Source organism: Microcaecilia unicolor, chromosome 6, assembly GCF_901765095.1.
Source record: "Microcaecilia unicolor chromosome 6, aMicUni1.1, whole genome shotgun sequence".
Classification (NCBI taxonomy): Eukaryota; Metazoa; Chordata; class Amphibia; order Gymnophiona; family Siphonopidae; genus Microcaecilia; species Microcaecilia unicolor.
Genome location: NC_044036.1, coordinates 175,901,896 through 175,922,390, shown reverse-complemented (window position 1 = coordinate 175,922,390; position 20,495 = coordinate 175,901,896). Strand labels below are relative to the sequence as shown.

At 47.3% G+C, this 20,495-nt stretch overlaps 1 protein-coding gene across 2 annotated transcripts in view; it reads right to left on the bottom strand.

The window, feature by feature from the left end:
- Nucleotides 1-20,495, bottom strand: part of NEK4 (NIMA related kinase 4) — an 85,090-nt gene that overhangs the window by 40,099 nt on the left and 24,496 nt on the right. For both annotated transcript variants that reach the window (XM_030206088.1, XM_030206089.1), the window contains exons 6-9: nucleotides 9,668-9,794; nucleotides 7,157-7,567; nucleotides 4,362-4,418; nucleotides 2,636-2,758 (exon numbers count right to left, since the gene is read on the bottom strand). In XM_030206088.1, the coding sequence (XP_030061948.1) occupies nucleotides 2,636-2,758; nucleotides 4,362-4,418; nucleotides 7,157-7,567; nucleotides 9,668-9,794 (718 nt within the window). The remainder of the gene's footprint in view (nucleotides 1-2,635; nucleotides 2,759-4,361; nucleotides 4,419-7,156; nucleotides 7,568-9,667; nucleotides 9,795-20,495) is intronic.

Genomic DNA, 20,495 nt, shown 5'->3' with positions numbered 1-20,495 from the left:
GGATATTAAGCAGTATATAAGATCTGAACTGAACTGAATCTGGAACATTTTTTAATTGAAATATTTTTCACACAATTACTTTCTAGATCTGTGACCTCTTCCTGCCACTTTCCTTTGAGCTCTCCTAGTTGGGTGATTTACCTTACCTTGTTAAAACTTAACTACTACTGAGCTCTATGATCTATGGAGCTCTTTTACCAAGATAAAAATTGGCTTTAGCACACCCTAACACGGGTCTTTCCCTCACACTTAGGCCAATTTTTATCTTGGCCCCCCAAAAAACTATTTTCTATTTATTCCATTAACAGCCATGCAGTAGTTACCATTGGTCACTGCCATTTAAAAAAATATTACCGTGTGAGCACTTACCATCACCTATTTTGAAGGTGATAAAGGCTCTCACATTAACCGTGTGTAATCCAGTTAGCATGCGGTAATGTAGATACACTAATAACTGGTTAGCATAGAATGCCCTCTCTCTGTCCCCGATATTCCCCATCAAAAAAACAAAAACAAATTAGCATGCCATTAGCACGAACATATTCAAAAACTAATGTTATCCTTTAACATGTTCCATGTTAGTCCATTTTTTGCTAGGCTAGGCACATGTTAGCACCTAACACAGCCTAGTAAAAGGGCCCCTAAGTAACTACAGGTCATATAGGGAGAAACAGCACAGCTGTTAAACAATTTGGGCTGCTGTTAGAGATGCTCTTGCCTTCATATATCAAGTTGACAATGTTAACAATGTTTTCCTCTCTCTCTCTCCACCCTACACACTGAAGCCACATGACCTTCATAAACCACTACTGCTAGATTCAGTCCTCCTGAACTACAGATTGTGTTCCAAAACCAATCTAACTTGCTTCAACCAAGCACAGCAGGGGTTCACAAACCCAGTCTTCAGGACACATCTAGCCAGTTGGGTTTTTAGGACACCTACAAAGAATATACATAAAAGAAAAATCTGCATACAACGGATATAGTACATACAAATCTCTCTTAAGCGTATTCATTGTGGATATCTTGAAAACCTGACTAGCTAGGTGTGTCCCAAGGATCTAGTGTGGCCAATTTATCCTGAGCTGTGCATGGAGAACCTCTGTTGCAGGTAAGTAACTTCACTATACCCTCTAAAATCTGGGGACTAATGTATACCAGGAATGCACTGTTGCCATTTTGTCAACAATTACTCTCAGAGACTGCTATGTGGTGGTTGATTCAATAGAATTTTGAAGCCCATTACACAGAAACTAGGGGCACTGCCTTTTCTTTGGTCGGTCCACTGGGGCTGTGTAACAATATTATGTAACAATACTGTGCAATTTAGGAAGCTTTTGAAGACACATTTATTTGTGCAGGCATTCTTTATAGTTTAAGGGCCCTGTTTACTAAGCCGAGCTGTAGGCGTGCTAACTTTTTAGCGTGTGCTAAAAATTAGTGCGCGCTAACGCTAGATACCCATATATTGCTATGGGTGTCTCTAGCATTAGCACATGCTACGTTAGCACACCTACAGCACGGTTTTGTAAACAGGGCCCTAAATGTACTATTTGTGAGCAGCTTAAAGTTAACAGGATAAGAGGAGGAGGAGGGTTTTAATGTTATGTTTCATTTTATAGCTACTGTTTTTATTATGCACATTTTTGTAATTACATATACCGTATTTTTCGGACCATAAGACGCACCTAGGTTTTAGAGGAGGAAAATAGGAAAAAAAATTTTGAAGCAAAAAGTGTGGCGGAGATCTCCTGGAGGACCACAGGTTGTGCAACACTCTTGTATGGGGACAGCAGTTTTGACAACCTGTGCGGCTCTGCAGTGGAATTTGTCCTCTCCTGCCATCCATGTCCAACGATTCTCCTCCCCTCCCCATGTCCAGCAATTCGTTCAAACCCCCGCCCACCCGCCTGCCCTCAGCTCCCCAACTTTCCATTAGTGCAACCATGCTCCCTGCCTTGAAATCTTTAATTTACATACCCGAAGTCACGGCAAAAAGCAGCAGGTAGGCAGGCTCGCCTCCTCGTCGCTTCCCTTCCCTCTCAGCACAGGTGCACGAACGGAAGGGAGCGGGCAGGAGAGCCGGACCTCACAAAAAAAGCACTGGGTAGAGTTGAGGCGTGCTGCACGGGGCACCTTTGAGCGCGAGACCCTATGCGGTCGCAATGCTCGCCTCGGCCTAAGACTGGCCCTGGCTGCCGCCGCCGCCCCCCCTCCCCCCCACAGCGAGCAGGTACGCTACATTCGGACTATAAGACGCACCCACATTTTCCTCCCAAATTTTGGGGGACAAAAGTGTGTCTTATAGTTCGAAAAATACGGTATACATAAATTCTCTCTCTTCCTGCTAGGAAGTCATTGCTTTCCATAAGTAGCTTCGGGGTTGGCTTTTAAATTAAAAAGGAAACCAACTCTAAATTTGAAAGTTATTTAGTTATTTTCTCCTCATAAGAGTATACAGAACCTCATTTTAGCATTATACACCCAATATGAAGCATTTGAACAGAGCCAATTTTCAAGCTGACTACATTGAAGTACTGCTTTCAAGTTAGAGATGTCTGTACTATTAGGCAATGAAGTGATGTGATGTGATGTGATGGAAGTTAAGAACTACAAAGCTGTTCAGCTTAAATACCTGCTCCATGTTCCTCTGCCTTCGTTGCCATGATAGAGAAGGCTCAGACAAAGAGCTATGGGGCTTCAGAGCACTGTTTGATTTTACCTCAGTTTCTCTTGAGTTCTTAGAATAAGTTTCATCCTAAAGGGGAAAAAAAAACAATGATATAAAATAGTTTAATGGCCTGGAATATATTTACATTTGCTTGTGGTGAACTTAATAGGCTTTGAGTTTTCTCAATATAAATTTCCCTTTCTGTTCACTCAGCAGAAATGTGGCAGCCCATGACACACATGGAAGTGTTCTACTGTCCCTGCAGTAGTTCTTCCTCTTACTGTCCCCTCCATGGTTTCTATTTTCCACTTTAAACAATATACCGTATTTTTCGGACTATAAGACGCACTTTTTTCCCCCAAAATTTGGGAGGAAAATGGGGGGTGCGTCTTATAGTCCGAAGGTAGCGAGTTTTGGATCGCCGTCCCGTACTTACGCGATGCCATGTTCCGTGGTGGTCTAGTGACGTCGGGGCAGGGAAGAGCCCCCTCTTTCCTGCCCATCGCGCTGCTCTCCGTGCTCCTCACTGCTTCCTGACGGTCTCGGCGATATTCAAAATGGCCGCCGAGATTCTCGGCGGCCATTTTGAATCTCGCCGAGACCGTCAGGAAGCAGTGAGGAGCACGGAGAGCAGCGCGATGGGCAGGAAAGAGGGGGCTCTTTCCTGCCCCGACGTCACTAGACCACCACGGAACATGGCATCGTGTAAGTACGGGACGGCGATCCAAAACTCGGACAAGACGCACAGGAGCACCTAGGTTTTAGAGGAGGGAAAAAGGAAAATTTTTTTTTTCCTATTTCCCTCCTCTAAAACCTAGGTGGCGTCTTATGGTCCGGTGCGTCTTATAGTCCGAAAAATACGGTATATATTGATTTGGGACGATTGGGAGGTAAGAGCTGCTGCAAAGACAACAATACAGCTACTTCTGTATTTCCCAAGACATGCACTCCCTGTACCTCGGGTTTCTGGACCTATATGCTCCTGCTCTCTCTTTGTGCAACTGCCAATCTCATTACAGGCCCACAAAATGAAACAGGAGAGAGGACAGTCAGGCAGACTCTCCTGTTCGAGTATATCCTAATTCTGCTTTTCTAAATGCCCACAGAGAACATGAAGTGTTCTTTCTTCTGGAAAGGACCATATGTGCAGTAGGAGAAGAACATAAAAAGAGGAAGTCTGACGCATTTGCGGTTCCAGCTGGTACCCAAGACAGTACCCATTGATCAGTCTTGGAGTATCAGTGACATTACACACCATTTAATCTTTGCTCATGTGGTTTCTGATTTTTCTAGAACCACCTAATAGCAATTTATTTGACATTTCACAGTAATGAAAGACAGATCATGATGGCAAATTAAGGACTGTAAAGCCCATCTAGTTCGCCACATTTCCAGTATCTTCTATTTCAACAGTAAGAAACTCTAATTGATCTCTGACTTTTCCTCACTTCTCATTGCAAACATACAGGACAGCATAATACAGACCTTCCAAGTCACTATGGAATTGAATGATAGATCTAACCTGATCTCTCTGTTAGCAATATTGGTGCTTAATAAATAAGTTACTATAAATATCCCTTAGAACAAGTGAACAAAGAAAAATGTTGCTGGATGAGCTCTAAGCAGCTACTACCAAGTTTATTCGCTTACAGGTCAATGCTGTCAGCTGACAAAATGTGCTGGAACTTACAGAAATTAGAACTGGAACAAATGGTTCTAGAAGTTTCTCTGTAGAGTCCAGATTCTCCTGCAATGACAAAGACCTTGCACTTTTAGGCAACATTTCGGAACATCTCAGGCCTTCTATTTTTAATTATTTATAAATTATAGATTTAGGTGTTTATCTTCCTAATGAAGGCTTCTTTGAAAGTACAAAAACTTTGTTTTTTTAATCAGTGTTTTTGAGAAATGAGCGCTATTGCTGGGTATCCTTTCTGGTTGAATACATATTTTTTATTTTTATTATATTCTTTTTTACAGCTGAGGAGTCAGTACCAAAAAAAGACAAATCCCGAGTGGTGGATCAAAGGTATGCAAGGGGGAGTGGGGGTTTTCTGGTGTTTATTTACTGCCTTTTTGAAGAACTTCATCCACGATGGTGTACCGCAAGCAAGAATAAGTCAAACATAGGCAATAATTACAGTAAAAATATTAAAATAACAGTGATGTACTTTACAGAGGGTGCAGTCATGGATACTCCTTGGGAGGACCTTGATGACCTTGGAGGTGTATAGAGGGAGATCCTATTCTTTAAGTACTCTGGTCCATTTCCATTAAGGGAATGGAAACAGAATGCTGGGCTCGATGGACCTTTGGTCTTTCCCAGTATGGCAATACTTATGTACTTAAATTTAGTCTTGCATTGTAGGACACACAAAGGAGCAACAAATCAAAAACGTACAAGGAGCCTTCAAGAGTGGGGGCATTAAATTTTATTGATTAGACCTGACCCGGTCCATGGTTCGGTGAAACCACCTGTGTCAGGGGTCGAAACATGAAATATTAAAAACAGATATACATAAACTTAAAATCATAAAATCAGAAATAAATTATTAAAAACACATAAAATGCTTATAAACTGATACAGAATGCATAATAAAATGTAAAACTATATACATGAAAAAATGTGTAGTATAATAAATAATATATAAAATGAAGACAAACAAGAAACTTAAATAAATAATGCTGAGGGTAGGTGTGCTATGGTAGATAAAGATAAATAGAATCTGCATATAACTCATACATTGCAAGGATCACAAAATCCAAATATGTCAGACAATCAATGGAAAGTGCAAAATCTGATTAGGAAAAGGAAAAATATAGGACTGCACCAATAAGAAAAAAATCCAAATGTCTAAGTACTATGAATAGAAAGTGTACTGAAAATGCATCAGAGCCAGCATGGATACAAAATTGCAAAGAGTGAGAATGTAAGCGGTACCAGTTCTGTGGAATGAAAAGGAGACAATCAGGATCATTTTAAAAGAGATAGACATCGAAAAAGTGACATAAGTCAGCATTTGGATGTTTCTCTCACAGAAACGTCCAAATCAGTATTATCGAAACCTCTTTTTGGATGTCTTTCTCTGAAGTCCGTCAGAAGGACGTCCAAATCTCAAGGGGGCGTGCAAGGCATATTCAAGGTGGGACTTGGGCGTCTTTCAGCCATAAAGGAACAAAGTAAAAATGTCCAGGACTAAAATGTAGACATTTTGAACTAGACTTGTTTTTATTACGAATAAGGCCCAAAAAGTTGCCCCAAATGACCACTAGAGGGAATCAGGGATGACCTCCCCTTACTCCCCCAGTGGTCACTAATCCCCCTCCCACCCTCCAAAAATGTGATGAAAAACATTACTTGCCAGCCTCTTTGCCACCCTCAGATGTTATACTCAGGTCCATCAGAATAGAACGCAGGTCCCTGGAGTAGTCTAGTAGTGGGTGCAGTGCACTGCAGACAGGTGGACCCAGTCTCCTACCTCTCCCTACTTGTTACAATTGTGGAGGAAACTGTAAGCCCTCCAAAAATCACCAGAAACCCACTGTACCCACATATAGGTGCCCCCCTCACCCGTAAAGGCTATGGTAGTGGTGTACAGTCGGGGGATAGTGGGTTTTGGGGGGCTCAGCAAAGTAAGGGAGCAATGGTCATATGTGTACCTGGGAGCATTTTATGAAGTCCACTGCAGTGCTCCCTAGGGTGCCTTAATGCTGTTCTGGGATGTCAAGGGGACCAGTCTACTAAAAATGCTGGCTCCTCCTACGTCCTAATGGCTTGATTTTGGACGTTTATACTTGGACGTTTTTTTTTTTTTTTCCGAAAGTGGCCAAAAAACAAAGACATCCAAATCACAAAACGTCCAAATCACAGGACGGCCATAGTATTTTCGAACGCAAAAGACAGACGTCCATCTTTTTCAAAAATGACCTTCTTTCCTGTTCAGAATTTGGACGCCTTTGTAAAACGTCCAAATTCTGATTTAGACGTTTCTTTCGAAGAAGCCTTCCACAGACTATACAAACAGGTTTGATGGAACGACTTGTTTGTAATGAGCATTGCAAAGGCAATTCTAAATTTCTCAAGCTTCAGTGGAGGAGTGTGGTAGCCGTGTTAGTCCACTCTTAAGGTTATCAATAGAAATCAAACAAAACAAAACATGAAAAAGAAAATAAGATGATACCTTTTTTATTGGACATAACTTAATACATTTCTTGACTAGCTTTCGAAGGTTGCCCCTCTTCGTCAGATCGGAAATAAGCTTATTTCCGATCTGACGAAGAAGGGCAACCTTCGAAAGCTAGTCAAGAAATGTATTAAGTTATGTCCAATAAAAAGGTATCATCTTATTTTCTTTTCCATGTTTATTTTGTTTGATTTCTATTGATAACCTCAAGCTTCAGTGAAAATCTACCTGAAGAACTGCATTTCATAAGTGGTGAAATGCACAACTCGTGCTATTTGATTACCTCATAGGCTTTTCTTACCTGGTCACTGGATCTCTGGTCTTTGAAAACGGGCTGTAAGAGTTTCATTGTGTCATCTCCATCTTCCATGTTCTTGGTAGAGGTCTGGTTAAAATCCTCTCTTTCTGGTTTAGAAGCCACCTTTCTAATGTGCTGGTTGTCCTTCAGCCACATGCCCTCAGGAAGTCCTTTAGATTCTTTTTCAGCAGAAGTGATCACGCTCTGAATTCTCTCATCCAGTATCAGGCGATCCCCTTCAGGGTTCTCTTGTTCAAAAGGTAAGATGTCAATATCCACTCTACTGACCGTCACTATGGAAAGTCCAGCGCTGTCTAGCACATTCTTGAGAGAATTTTTGGAAGAATCTCTAGTAGATGCCTCTGCAGGGTTAGTGCACACATGTTTGCTTTTGTCTGGATTCTTTTCTTTATTCTGCAAAAATGAACATCAAGCTTTAACAATGACAAATGGATTTAAATAGCATTTTTCTTACAAGCACAATTATAATATTCTTCAGAAACATCTGGACCAGATGATGCAGGCATCTCTGAAGTAGATGACATTGCAGATAATTTGTGCTACTGAACGGAATGAGAACATCCAAAGGGAAGAAAGACAAGAACATTATTATTTACACTGAGACATAAGTATAATGTGACTTCCAATGGAACATGACTAAAAGCTCATTAATTTCTGGGATAGTGCTCCCCACCAGCTTTCATCATTTCCATCTAATGGAGGCTTTTACTTGGTGGGTTTGATTATAAGCTTCTATTCTACTCAAGGTTCAGATATACTGATGTGTATTGTCTGTGCATTCAAGCCTTCTCAAATGGAAAATCCTGATTGGTCCCCCAGAATTTCCAGTATGTAAAAACCATGCATTCAACTAACAGGAGATTCACTCTGTGCCTAGGCAGAATATTTTTTAAACATTTTTTACAATTCTTTGGTCAACAGATTAAAAACAAAACCAAGATTAACAACCAACAAAAGATGGACTGGAAAGAAGAAACAGGTTAGTTGATAGTCTAAGGAATATGTGTAGTATTTGCTTCTTAACATCTAGAAACATAGAAACATGACGGCAGATAAAGGCCATATGACCCATCCAGTCTGCTCTTCCTCTGTAACCCCTAACTCTTCCTTTTCCTAAGCGATCCCACATGCTTATCCCATGCCTTTTTAAATTCTGGAACAGTCCTAGACTCCACAACCTCCACTGGGAGGCCATTCCACGCCACCACCACCCTTTCTGTGAAATAGTACTTCCTTAGATTACTCCTAAGTCTATTCCCTCTTAACTTCATCATATGCCCCCTCATTCTAGAGCTCTCCTTCAGTTGAAAAAGGTTCTCTTCCTGTACATAAATGCCCTTGAGATATTTAAACGTCTCTATCATGTCTCCTCTCTGCCTCCTCTCTTCCAGCGTATACATGTTGAGGTTCATAAGCCTGTCCCTGTAATTTTTGCATTCAAGACCACTTACTAATTTTGTAGCCGCCCTCTGGACTAACTCCATCCTGTTTATATCTTTCCGTAGGTGCAGTCTCCAGAGCTGCACGCAGTACTCCAAATGGAACCTCACCAGAGACTTATACAACGGCACTATCACCTCCTTTTTTTCTGCTGGTCATGCCTCTCTTTATGCACCCACACATCCTTCTGGCTTTGACCGTTGCTTTTTCTACGTTTGGAAGCTTTAAGGTCATCAGACACAATCACCCCCAAGTCACGCTCTTCCTTCGTACACTCAAGCACTTCACCCCCTATACTGTACCGTTCCCTCGGATTCTTGCGACCCACGTGCATGACCCTGCATTTTATGGGGTTAAACCTTAGTTGCCAAATGTCGGTCCATTCCTCCAGCTTCGCTAGGTCCTTCCTCATGTCATTCACGCCCTCTAGGGTGTCCACCCTGTTGCAGAGTTTGGTATCATCTGCAAAGACACAAACCTTGCCAGACAGACCTTCCGCAATATCACTCACAAAGACGTTAAAAAGAACCAACCCTAGGACCCTATAACTGATAGTTACATCGCCTCCTTTTTCAAACCCTGTCATTCTCTTTTCCATCCCTACAAAAGTGAAGAATACCCTATTTCAAACATCAGTTTGTAAGCACTGATAGAGACCTGCAATTAAAGTTCAGACTGGTAACTTTGGACATTGAATAGAAGGAGAGAATGCAAATTCATCTCACTAATACTTGCAAAGCCAATACAACACACCACCTGTAAGAAACACACCAGGTTCTCTTAACCACAGTAAATGCAACAGAGAAATACAATATGGCACTAATAAGCACCACATTAGAAGAGACTTGTTTAGAATTATAAATCCTTTTGTTAGGAGAATAAAACTCCATATATGGCACATATTTGTAATAGTGTTAATAAACCTATGCAACACAAAACATGAAATTTAGGGGAACTGCTGCTGTCTCTGGTGTACAAGTAGTTTTGTACGGCCAGAATTTTGTCTATCTTAGTTTCTAATATACCACAATCTAATCCATAGAATATTCCTACCAGCTTCTGCTTCTTCTGTTGCTCTAGGATCTGTTTCTGAGGGACGTTCTTTTCAGAAGCTTCAGCATTCTCTGAAGCACAAATGGCTTTAGAGTCCAAGGCTCTTCTACGAGATTTTCCAGATTTTCTTTAAAACAGAAATGAAGTTGGAGGATTAGTTTCCACTGAAAAGAAGGTAAAATTATGTATAATCATACCTGATAATTTTCTTTCCATTAATCATAGCTGATCAATCCATAGACTGGTGGGTTGTGTCCATCTACCAGCAGGTGGAGATAGAGAGCAAACTTTTGCCTCCCTATATGTGGTCATGTGCTGCCGGAAACTCCTCAGTATGTCGATATCAAAGCTCCATCCGCAGGACTCAGCACTTAGAGAATTACACCCACGAAGGGACACTCTGCCCAGCTCACCACCGCCGAAACGGGGGAGGGGAATTAACCCAGCTCATCCCCACACAAGTGGGGGAGGGGAATCCGTCCAGCTCATCCCCGCGGAGCGGGGGAGGGACACCACACCCGCCGATGCGGGGGGATCTGGCTTATCCTGCAACCGCAACCGCGGGAGGAGCTGACTGACCCTAACACCGCCGAAGCGGGAGGGGTACAAAGCTGCCCTACAGCCGCACGAAGCGGGAGGGAGTGCCGGCAGAATTTATGTCTCAATCCAGCCCCGTAAAACGGAGGGGAGAGGAATGCAGCAGCTCACTGTAACACAAACTCATCTCAACTCTTGAAGAATCCAAGTGAAAGAAGAACTTGAACACGAAGTCCTCCTGAAGTAACTGAAGGCTAAACTTGAACCTAAAATTCAACCAGAATATAAACAGTACAGATATCTGGGAGGGGCTATGGATTGATCAGCTATGATTAATGGAAAGAAAATTATCAGGTATGATTATACATAATTTTACCTTCCATATCATCAAGCTGATCAATCCATAGACTGGTGGGATGTGCCGAAGCAGTACTCACCCAGGGCGGGACATAGAAATCCCTGACCTCAACACTGAAGCTCCAAACCGGGCCTCCGCCCGTGCAGCCACAGTCAAACGGTAATGCTTGGAGAATGTATGAGCCGAAGCCCACGTTGCCGCCTTGCATATCTCTTCCAAGGAGACGGATCCGGCCTCTGCCATCGAGGCCGCCTGAGCTCTCGTGGAGTGAGCCTTCAGCTGGATAGGCGGCACCTTCCCCGCGGCCACATAAGCCGCTGCAATGGCTTCCTTGACCCATCTTGCCACTGTAGGCTTAGCATCCTGCAGACCCTTACGAGGACCTGCAAACAGGACAAACAGATGATCCGATTTCCGGAAATCATTGGTCACTTCCAAGTATCTGATGATGACTCGTCTCACATCCAGATATTCAAGAGCGGAGTACTCCTCTGGGTAGTCCTCCCTACGAAAGGAAGGGAGACAGAGCTGCTGATTCACATGGAAGCGAGAACCAATCTTGGGCAGGAAGGCAGGCACTGTGCGAATAGTCACTCCTGCCTCAGTGAACTGCAGAAAAGGCTCTCGACATGAGAGCGCCTGGAGCTCGGAAACCCTTCTGGCTGAAGTGATAGCCACCAAAAAGACTGCTTTCAACGTCAGGTCTTTCAGAGATGCCCTCGACAAGGGTTCCAAAGGCGGCTTCTGCAATGCTCTTAGCACCAGGCTGAGATTCCACGCAGGCACCACTGAGTGCAGAGGAGGGCGCAGGTGATTAACTCCCTTGAGAAAGCGCACCACATCTGGCTGCGAAGCCAGGGAAGCACCCTTCAGGCGGCCCCTGAAGCAAGCCAGAGCCGCTACCTGGACTTTAAGGGAACTGAGCGACAGGCCTTTCTCCAGACCTTCTTGCAGGAACGCCAACACTGAAGAAATTGGAGCAGTGAAGGGAGAAAGTGAGCCTGCTTCACACCATGCTGCAAAGATACGCCAAACCCTGGCGTAAGCAGTAGAAGTAGAGCACTTCCTCGCTCTCAGCATAGTGGCGATGACCTTGTCTGAGAAGCCCTTCTTCCTCAGACGCTGCCGCTCAATAGCCAGGCCGTAAGACCAAAGGGAGAGGGATACTCCATCACCACGGGACCCTGAGGTAACAGGCCCTGCTCCACTGACAGCCGCAGAGGATCGTCGACTGAGAGCCTGAACAAGTCCGCATACCAGGGACGTCTGGGCCAATCCGGACCCACCAGGATTACCCTGCCGGGATGCTTTGCCACCCAGTCTAGCACCCTGCCCAACATGGGCCAGGGCGGGAACACATAGAGGAGCTCTTGTGTCGGCCACTGTTGGAGAAGAGCATCTACTCCCAGGGATCGAGGGTCCCGTCCTCTGCTGAAAAAGTGCGGCACTTGGCCATTGGCCGATGACGCCATCAGATCTAGGCTCGGCTGGCCCCAGCGCTTCGTGATGTCCAAGAACGCCTGAGCAGATAGCTGCCACTCTCCGGGCTCCAAGGTATGGCGACTGAGAAAGTCCGCCTTGACATTCATGACTCCGGCAATGTGGGCCGCTGAAAGCTGCTCCAGGTTCGCTTCCGCCCACTGGCAAAGACTCATAGCCTCCTGGCTAGAGGGGCGCTCTTGGTACCTCCCTGGCGGTTGATATAGGCCACAGCCGTGGCATTGTCCGACAGGACCCGTACAGGCTTCAACACCAGTACCGGGATGAACTCCAATAACACCAACCGAATGGCTCTGAGTTCCAGGAGGTTGATAGACCACTTGCCTCTGCAGGAGACTAGAGCCCCTGCGCTGTCCTTCCCAAGCAGTGGGCTCCCCAGCCCATCAAAGAGGCGTCTGTCGTGACGACAATCCACTCCGGGGTCACCAGAGGCAATCCTGCAGACAACTGGTCTGTCTGCGTCCACCAGCTCAGCGCCTTGCGCACTGCTGGGTCCACGGGAAGGCGCACAGCATAATCCTCCGACATCGGAGTCCAGCACAGCAGCAGAGATAGCTGTAGTGGTCTCATATGAGCCCTGGCCCAGGGCACTACTTCCATCGTGGCCGTCATAGAGCCCAACAGCTGCCCGTAGTCCCAAGCCCGAATAGGAGAGGCTACTAGGAACTAGTCCACCTGAGCCTGAAGCTTGACAATCCGATTGTCTGGCAGGAACACTCTGCCCACTTGGGTGTCGAATCGAACTCCCAGATACACCAGGGACTGAGTCGGGCGCAGCTGGCTCTTCTTCCAGTTGATGATCCATCCCAGGGAGCTCAAAAGAGCAACTACCCGGTCCATAGCTTTGCCGCACTCTGCATAAGAGGGGGCTCGGATCAAACAGTCGTCCAGATAAGGATGGACTTGTACTCCTTCCTTTTAGCAGGAAGGCCGCTATGACCCCCATTACTTTGGAAAAGGTCCGCGGAGCAGTAGCCAACCCGAAAGGGAGGGCTCTGAACTGGAAGTGTCGTCTCAGGACTGTAAAACGCAGAAAGCGTTGGAGAGGAGGCCAGATGGGAATATGCAGGTACGCTTCCTTGATGTCCAAGGAAGCCAAGACCTCTCCTGCCTTCACTGCCGCTATAACAGAGCGGAGAGTCTCCATGCGAAAGTGCCTCACTTTCCAGGCCCGATTGACCCCTTTGAGGTCGAGGATAGGGCGGACAGAACCTCCTTTCTTTGGAACCACCAAGTAAATGGAGTAACGTCCCTTGCCAATCTGATTTTTTGGCACCGGAACGACCGCACCCAGGCGGATCAGGTTGTCCAAGGTCTGCTGCACTACCACAGCTTGACCGGAGACTTGCAGGGAGAGAGTACAAACCCGTCTCTTAAGGGTTGGCAGAACTCTAGCTTGTAGCCGTCTCTGATGACTTCCAGCACCCACGCGTCTGAAGTTATAGTGGTCCACTCGCCCAGAAACGAGGACAGCCGTCCTCCAATCTGCACTGGGGCGTGGACCAAGGCCCCGTCATTGGGTACGAGACCCTGGGGGAGGACCGGAGGGAGCACCTCCGGGACGGCGGTCTCTGCGAAAGGAATGCTGCTTGGGGGAGAAATTCCTCTTGAAGGAAGAGGGGGCAGAGGAACCAGACTTGCCCGGGCGGTACCGATGGGCTTCCTGCAACCGTCCTCTGGAGGTATCGGGACGAGTACTAACCCGAGCCCTGACCTCTGGTAATTTCTTGCCCTTAGATGTGCCGAGATCGGTCACGATTTTGTCCAGCTCGACCCCAAAGAGCAGCTTGCCTTTAAAAGGCAATCTAGCCAGGCGGGATTTAGAGGCGTGGTCAGCAGACCAATGTTTCAGCCAAAGCCACCGCCGCGCAGAGACTGTCTGAGCCATGCCTTTAGCTGAGGCTCTCCAGACATCATACAGCAAGTCTGCCAAATAGGCTAAGCCCGATTCCAGGGCCGGCCAATCAGCCCTCAAGGAATGATCCGAGGGGGAAGCCCGCTGCACCATAGTCCGGCACGCCCTGGCCACATAGGAGCCGCAAACTGAGGCCTGCAAACTTAAAGCAGCTGCCTCAAAGGACGACCTTAAGGCCGCCTCCAATCTTCTGTCTTGGGCGTCCTTTAGGGCCGTGCCACCTTCCACCGGCAACGCCGTTTTCTTAGTCACCGCAGTGATTAAAGAATCCACGGTAGGCCACAGATAGGCCTCACGTTCACTCACAGCCAAAGGATAGAGGCGGGACATAGCCCTAGCCACTTAAAGGCTTGTTTCCGGGACAACCCATTGAGCCGCAATTAAGGTGTGCATGGCATCATGCACGTGGAAGGTTCTAGGCGGGCGCTTCGTCCCCAGCATAATGGCAGAGCCAACAGGGGCTGAGGGAGAGACGTCCTCCGGAGAGGAAATCTTCAAAGTGTCCATGGCCTGTAACAACAGGTTGGGCAAATCCTCTGGGCTAAAAAGCCGCGCTGCAGAGGGGTCATCCGCTCCATCCGAGCGGGGATCTATCTCCTCCAAGGAATCCGCAAAGGATCGTTGGGAGACCCTCAGACACGCTGCCCTCATCTACATCGGAGGAGACAAAAGTCCTCCAAGGCCTGGAAATCAACCCGAGGGCGTTTACCTCTGGGAACCTCAACCTCTTTATCCGAAGAGGGAGCAGGGGCAGCGTTTTGCATGAGGAAAGCCTGATGCAGCAGCAAAACAAACTCGGGGGAGAACCCCCCAGACTGTGCACTTCCGCAGCCTGGGCAACAGCCCTAGACGCACTCTCAACCGGCGCTCGCAATAGCGGGGGAGAGACATGCTGCGCATCCAAAATGGCGTCCGGCGCGAAACTCCGTGAAGGAGCCGCGCGGGAAGAACGGCGCTTAACTTTAGCCGCTTTGTGCCGTCGCCCAAATTAAGGGCGTTCATGGCATTAATGTCTCCAACCTCAAGGGCGGCCCCGAAGAAGCCGTCCGAGCCGCGTGGCCGGCCAAGATGGCGGAGGCGAGGAGCGGGGGATGGGCGTTTATGGCGGGAAAAAACCGCCACGCCGGAGGAACGACCGGGACATTCATCGGTCACTAAACTATCACCCATCAAGGGCGAATCAGGTTGTAAAACCCCCGCATCCCCTCTAGAAGCGCTCCAGCGATCCGGGGAGCGACCCTTTGCGCCCTCGCCCTCCGACGCCATTGCCACGAGGAGAAGAATCGGGGAACCCCCTGCCCGCTATAAAAAGGTAAAATTACCTGCTTGCCGCTCCGAGCTGTAACGAACTGGTGTCCCAGTGAGTAGCTGCAATGAACGTTTAAAGAAACGTCGAATTAAACGCCTTTAAAGACGTTTAAACATTTTTTTTTTTTTTTTTAAACGGAGCCAGCGGGAGGGGGGAGAAAAGGAGGGACCTGGCACCACCAGGTTTGCACTTGCTCAAAAGAGCCCTCAACCCCAGGCCTCAACAAAACCTAAGGATTAGGCTTGGAGGCCTAGCCAGAGCTGCTGCTGTGTGTGACCACTACCTGCTGAGATAGAGAACATACTGAGGAGTTTCCGGCAGCACATGACCACATATAGGGAGGCAAAAGTTTGCTCTCTATCTCCACCTGCTGGTAGATGGACACAACCCACCAGTCTATGGATTGATCAGCTTGATGATATGGAAATGCTGCTTGCTTTAGACTGGATTACTATATACACGTAAAACTTAATACAAACGTTGTGGCATTTAGGACATGGTCTATATCTGCGAGTGGAGGAGCAGCCTAATGGTTCGTGCAGTGGGCCTTGATCCTGGTGTTCAATTCCCACTGCAGCTCCTTGTGACCTTATTTGCCCCAGGTACAGTTAGACTGCGAGCCCTCTAGGGACAGAGAAAGTACCTGCATATAATGTGTACAGCGCTGCGTACAACTACTAGCGCTATAGAAATAATTAGTAGCTTTCTTCACAATTTTTAACTTTTGTATTAAGAACTGGCATTAAGATTTAAAAATGTAATAAAGCAGGTTAAGAGATACTTTAAAAAGAAGCTTGCTAGAAAGGTACAAACTAATATTAAGAACTTTGTCAAGTTCGTCCAAAAGCCCATGAAAGAGTTGTTCCACTGGACAACAAAAAGGGTTATAAGGATTCTCCGAGGACAAGCAAGCTTATTAATTCTCACAAGTGGGTGACACCGATCTGTGTCGCACAGTCCAGAATTTACAAAAGTCTAATGAGAGCTTTGTGGAGCGCTAGACACGTTCCACCGCGCATGAATGAGTGCCTTCCCGCCCACCGCAGTCTCCTCAGTTCTTTTTCTACCGTGGTCAGGAGAGGGCGGATTTTTTACCGTCTCCTCATATCGCTCGTTCCTAGAGAGCTTTTTTGTGCCTTTCAGCTATTTTTCATTTGTTTTTTTCATCCTTTGTGTTCCTGTTATGGAACCTCAGTCTTTTACTTTTTCTTTAAAATCTTAGTTGTTTTGCACAGTTTTAAGTTTCCTTTTATTTTTCATCATCATCAGGCTGCTTTTAGGCCTTGACTTCGGCCTGACAATTTCCTTTTCTTTTTCAGGCACCATCGCCTCATTTAGTTTAGCTGAGGAAGCTTTTCCTCCCATGTCGGAGCAGGCCGAGTCAGTTCACCAGTTGGTCAAGCAGCACAAGGTGTATCCAAAGTTCTTGGCCAGGCGCACTTTCAGCACTTTTGATGTGGCATCAAGGATCTCTGCTCAAAGTATAGGAATGCGGAGACTCTCAAGGCTGCGTGTTTCTGACTTAGAACGTTCTGTGCAGCAGAGCTTGAAGGTTGAGGAAGTAGCCACAACAAATGAGAAAACACACTGATACCATCTCTACTCTCTCCAGCCAAGCACCTTCTGCATCAGCCTCCTCAGCTAGGAAGACCTTTGGCAAGCCAGAGGAGGAGTTCCTATTACTATCCCAGGAATAGGTACAACCCCTTCAGCTTGCCAGCCTACTCAAGCTCAACCCCAACGCGCTCATTCAAGTCAACAGAGTGAGCCAAAGGCCCCTGCTGCTCCCCAGGTAAAGCAAGAGACACTCTTTTGACTGGCTCCAGCACAGAATAGTCACAGTAAAAGTGTCCATCACGGATGACTTGCTGGTCAGAGGGAGGTTAAAGTTTTTTTTAACTAAAGGTAGCTTCTTCTAACTTCCAACCGGTGAGTTGTCCAAATAGTCCATCTCGGATACACACTCAATTCGTATCTCAAACCTCCAAATTGCCCACTGAGAGCTCATTCATTCAGCCCTCAGCACCTGATTCTCAAAGTGGACTTATTCCAAACACTATAATGAAAATAAAATGAACTTTTCTACCTTTGTTGTCTGGTGACTTTGTTTTTCTAATTATGCCGGCCCAGTATCCGATTCTGCTGCTATCTGTCCTCTTAACTCCATTTCCAGGGCTTCCTTTCCATTTATTTCTTTTCTTTCCTCCTTTCTTCTTCATTTCTGGTCCTCCGCAGACTTGACTGTCCAGTGGATCCAGCTTCAGCCTATTTTCTCCATCCATGTGCAGTTATTCTCCTCTCTTCCTTTTCCCTCTTCTCATCTCATTCCTCACTCTTCCCTCCCTTCCATCCATGTCCAGCATTTCTTCTCTCTCCCTTCCCTCTCCTCCATCCATGTCCAGCAACCCTCCTCTTCCCCCTGCCCTGCCCTCCACGCATCCATGTCCAGCAGCAACCCTCCTCTCCCCTGCTCTCCATCCACCCATGTCCAGCAACCCTCCTCTCCCCCTGCCATCCCCTCCATGATCCACCCATGTCCAGCAACCCTCCTCTCCCCTACCCTCCATCCACCCATGTCCAGCGACCCTCCTCTTCCCCCTGCCCTGCATCCACCCATGTCCAGCAACCCTCCTCTCCTCTCCCCTGCCCTCCATCCACCCATGCCCAGCAACCCTCCTCTCCCCTGCCCTCCATCCACCATGTCCAGCAACCCTCCTCTCCTCTCTGCCCTCCATGCTCCATCCACCCATGTCCAGCGACCCTCCTCTCCCCCCTCCACTGCATCCAACCATGTCCAGCAACCCTCCTCTCCCCTCCATCCACCCATGTCCAGCAACCCTCGTCTCCCCCTGCCATCCCCTCCATGATCCACCCATGTCCAGCAACCCTCGTCTCCCCCCCCTGCTCTCCTCCCCTCCATCTGCCTTCTTCCAGCCCCCCCCCCCCCCCCCGCTGCCCCGGTCGTCTATCATCCGTCTTCCCTGTGCTCCCCGACAGACCTGGTTTCCTTCCTGCGCCGCTGCTTGCCTTTAAAAATTTTATTTTCCTTCAAGACGCGCCGGCGTTGAAGGGAAGGCAGCAGGCTTAGCTCGGTTTCAGCCTTCCATTCCCTTCCCTCGCATCATGGCTCTGCCCTCGCGCAAACAGGAAATACGTCAGAAGAGGGCGGAGCCATGATGCGAGGGAAGGGAACGGAAGGCTGAAACCGAGCTAAGCCTGCTGCCTTCCCTTCAACGCCAGCGCGCCTCGAAGGAAAATAAAATTTTTAAAGGCAAGCAGCGGCGCAGGAAGGAAACCAGGTCTGTCGGGGAGCACAGGGAAGACGGATGATGGACGACCGGGGCAGCGGGGGTGCAGAGGCGAGCCGGCTCGCACTGGCCAACAACCGGCTCGCAAGATGCCAGTAAATTTAACAAGCGGCTCTTGCGAGCCGGCTCCAGCACACCACTGCTTCCATCCCACCAGAAGTATCTTCGAACATATCACTTTCAGTACCGCGTGTTGCCTTTTGGCCTCATATCAGCTTCCCGGAGTCTTCACCAACTGTCTAGCAGTAGTTGCAGCATCGCTACACAGATTGGGAGTCCATGTGTTCCCATATCTCAACGATTGGCTGGTGAAGAGCACCTCGGTGGAGGGTGCTTGGGAGTCCATGTGGATGGCTATTCAGGTGCTAGAGCTACTAGGATTCATTTTAAAACTACCCCAATTCCCATCTCTGCCCTGTCCAGCGATTGAAGTTCATAGAAGCCCTACTCGATACTCAGATGGTTTGAGCCTACTTCCCAGAGATGAGAGCAGACAATCTGGTTGCACTCAAGTCCAAGGTTCATACCTCTCAGCAGGTCACAGCTCGGCAGATGTTGAGATTGTTGGGCCACATGGCTTCCACAAGGTCCCTCAGTTCTGGTCCAGGCTTCAGGCCCACAACAGACTGGCATCAGATGACTTCCTTCTCAACTGGGGGACAGGTCTTCTATATGCATATAATCCCATACCTCTACTGGGAAAGACTTTGTTGAAACTCAAGCAAGACCACGGAACCGCAATTCTAATTGTGCCGTACTGGCCATGGCAGATTTGGTTCCCGCTACTTCTGGAGTTGTCCTCCGAAGAACCATGGAGATCAGAGTGCTTTCCAACCCTCATCTAGCAGAATGAGGGGCCCCTTCTACATCCCAACCTCCAGTCTCTGTCTCTTACAGCTTGGATGTGGAGAGCCTATAATTTGCTTCCTTGTGTCTTCCAGAGGGTGTCTCCCGGGTCTTGCTGGCTTCCAGGAAAGAGTCCATTAAGAGGTGCTATTCTTTCAAATGGAAGAGGTTTGCCTTCTGGTGTAACAGCAAGGCCCTGGACCCACTTGCTTGCCCTACACACACCCTGCTTGAATACCTTCTACAACTATCAAGAGTCTGGTCTCAAGACGAACTCCGTAAGTGTTCACCTCAGTGCAATTAGTGCTTATCATCGTTTAGAAGGTAAGCCCATCTCTGGACAGTCTCTAGCTGTTCGTTTCACGAGAGGTTTACTTTTGTCAAAGCCCCCTGTCAAACCTCTACCAGTGTCATGGGATCTCAATATCGTTCTTAACCAGTTGATGAAAGCTCCTTTCAAGCCACTGAATTCCTGCCATCTGAAGTACTTGACCTGGAAAGTCATTTTCTTGGTGACTGTTATACTAAGTTTCAACACAACAGAGTAGTCCTCCGCATGCACCCTAAGTTCCTGCAGAAAGTGGTGTTGGAGTTCCATCTAACAAGTTGACTGTCTTACCAACATTCTTTGCATGACCTCATGCCCATCCTGGCAAAAGCAGATTGCACACATTGGATTGCAAGACAGCATTGGCCCACTACACAGAGCAAACATGGCACCAAAGACAGTCTGCCCAGCTTTTTGTTTCTTTTGATCCCAACAGGATGGGAGTTGCCATCGGGAAATGCACCATTTCTAATTGGCTGGCAGACTGCATTTCCTTCACTTATACCCAGGCTGTGCAGGCCCTAGAGTGTCATGTCACGGCTCATAATGTCAGAGCCATGGCTGCTTCAGTAGCCCACTTGAGGTCAGCCTCCATTGAAGAAATCTGCAAGGCTGCGACATGGTCTTCAGTCCCACACATTCATAGCATATTACTGCCTCGAGCAGGATACCCGATGTGACAGTCGGTTCAGGCAGTGTTGCAGAATCTGTTTGTGGTCTAGAATCT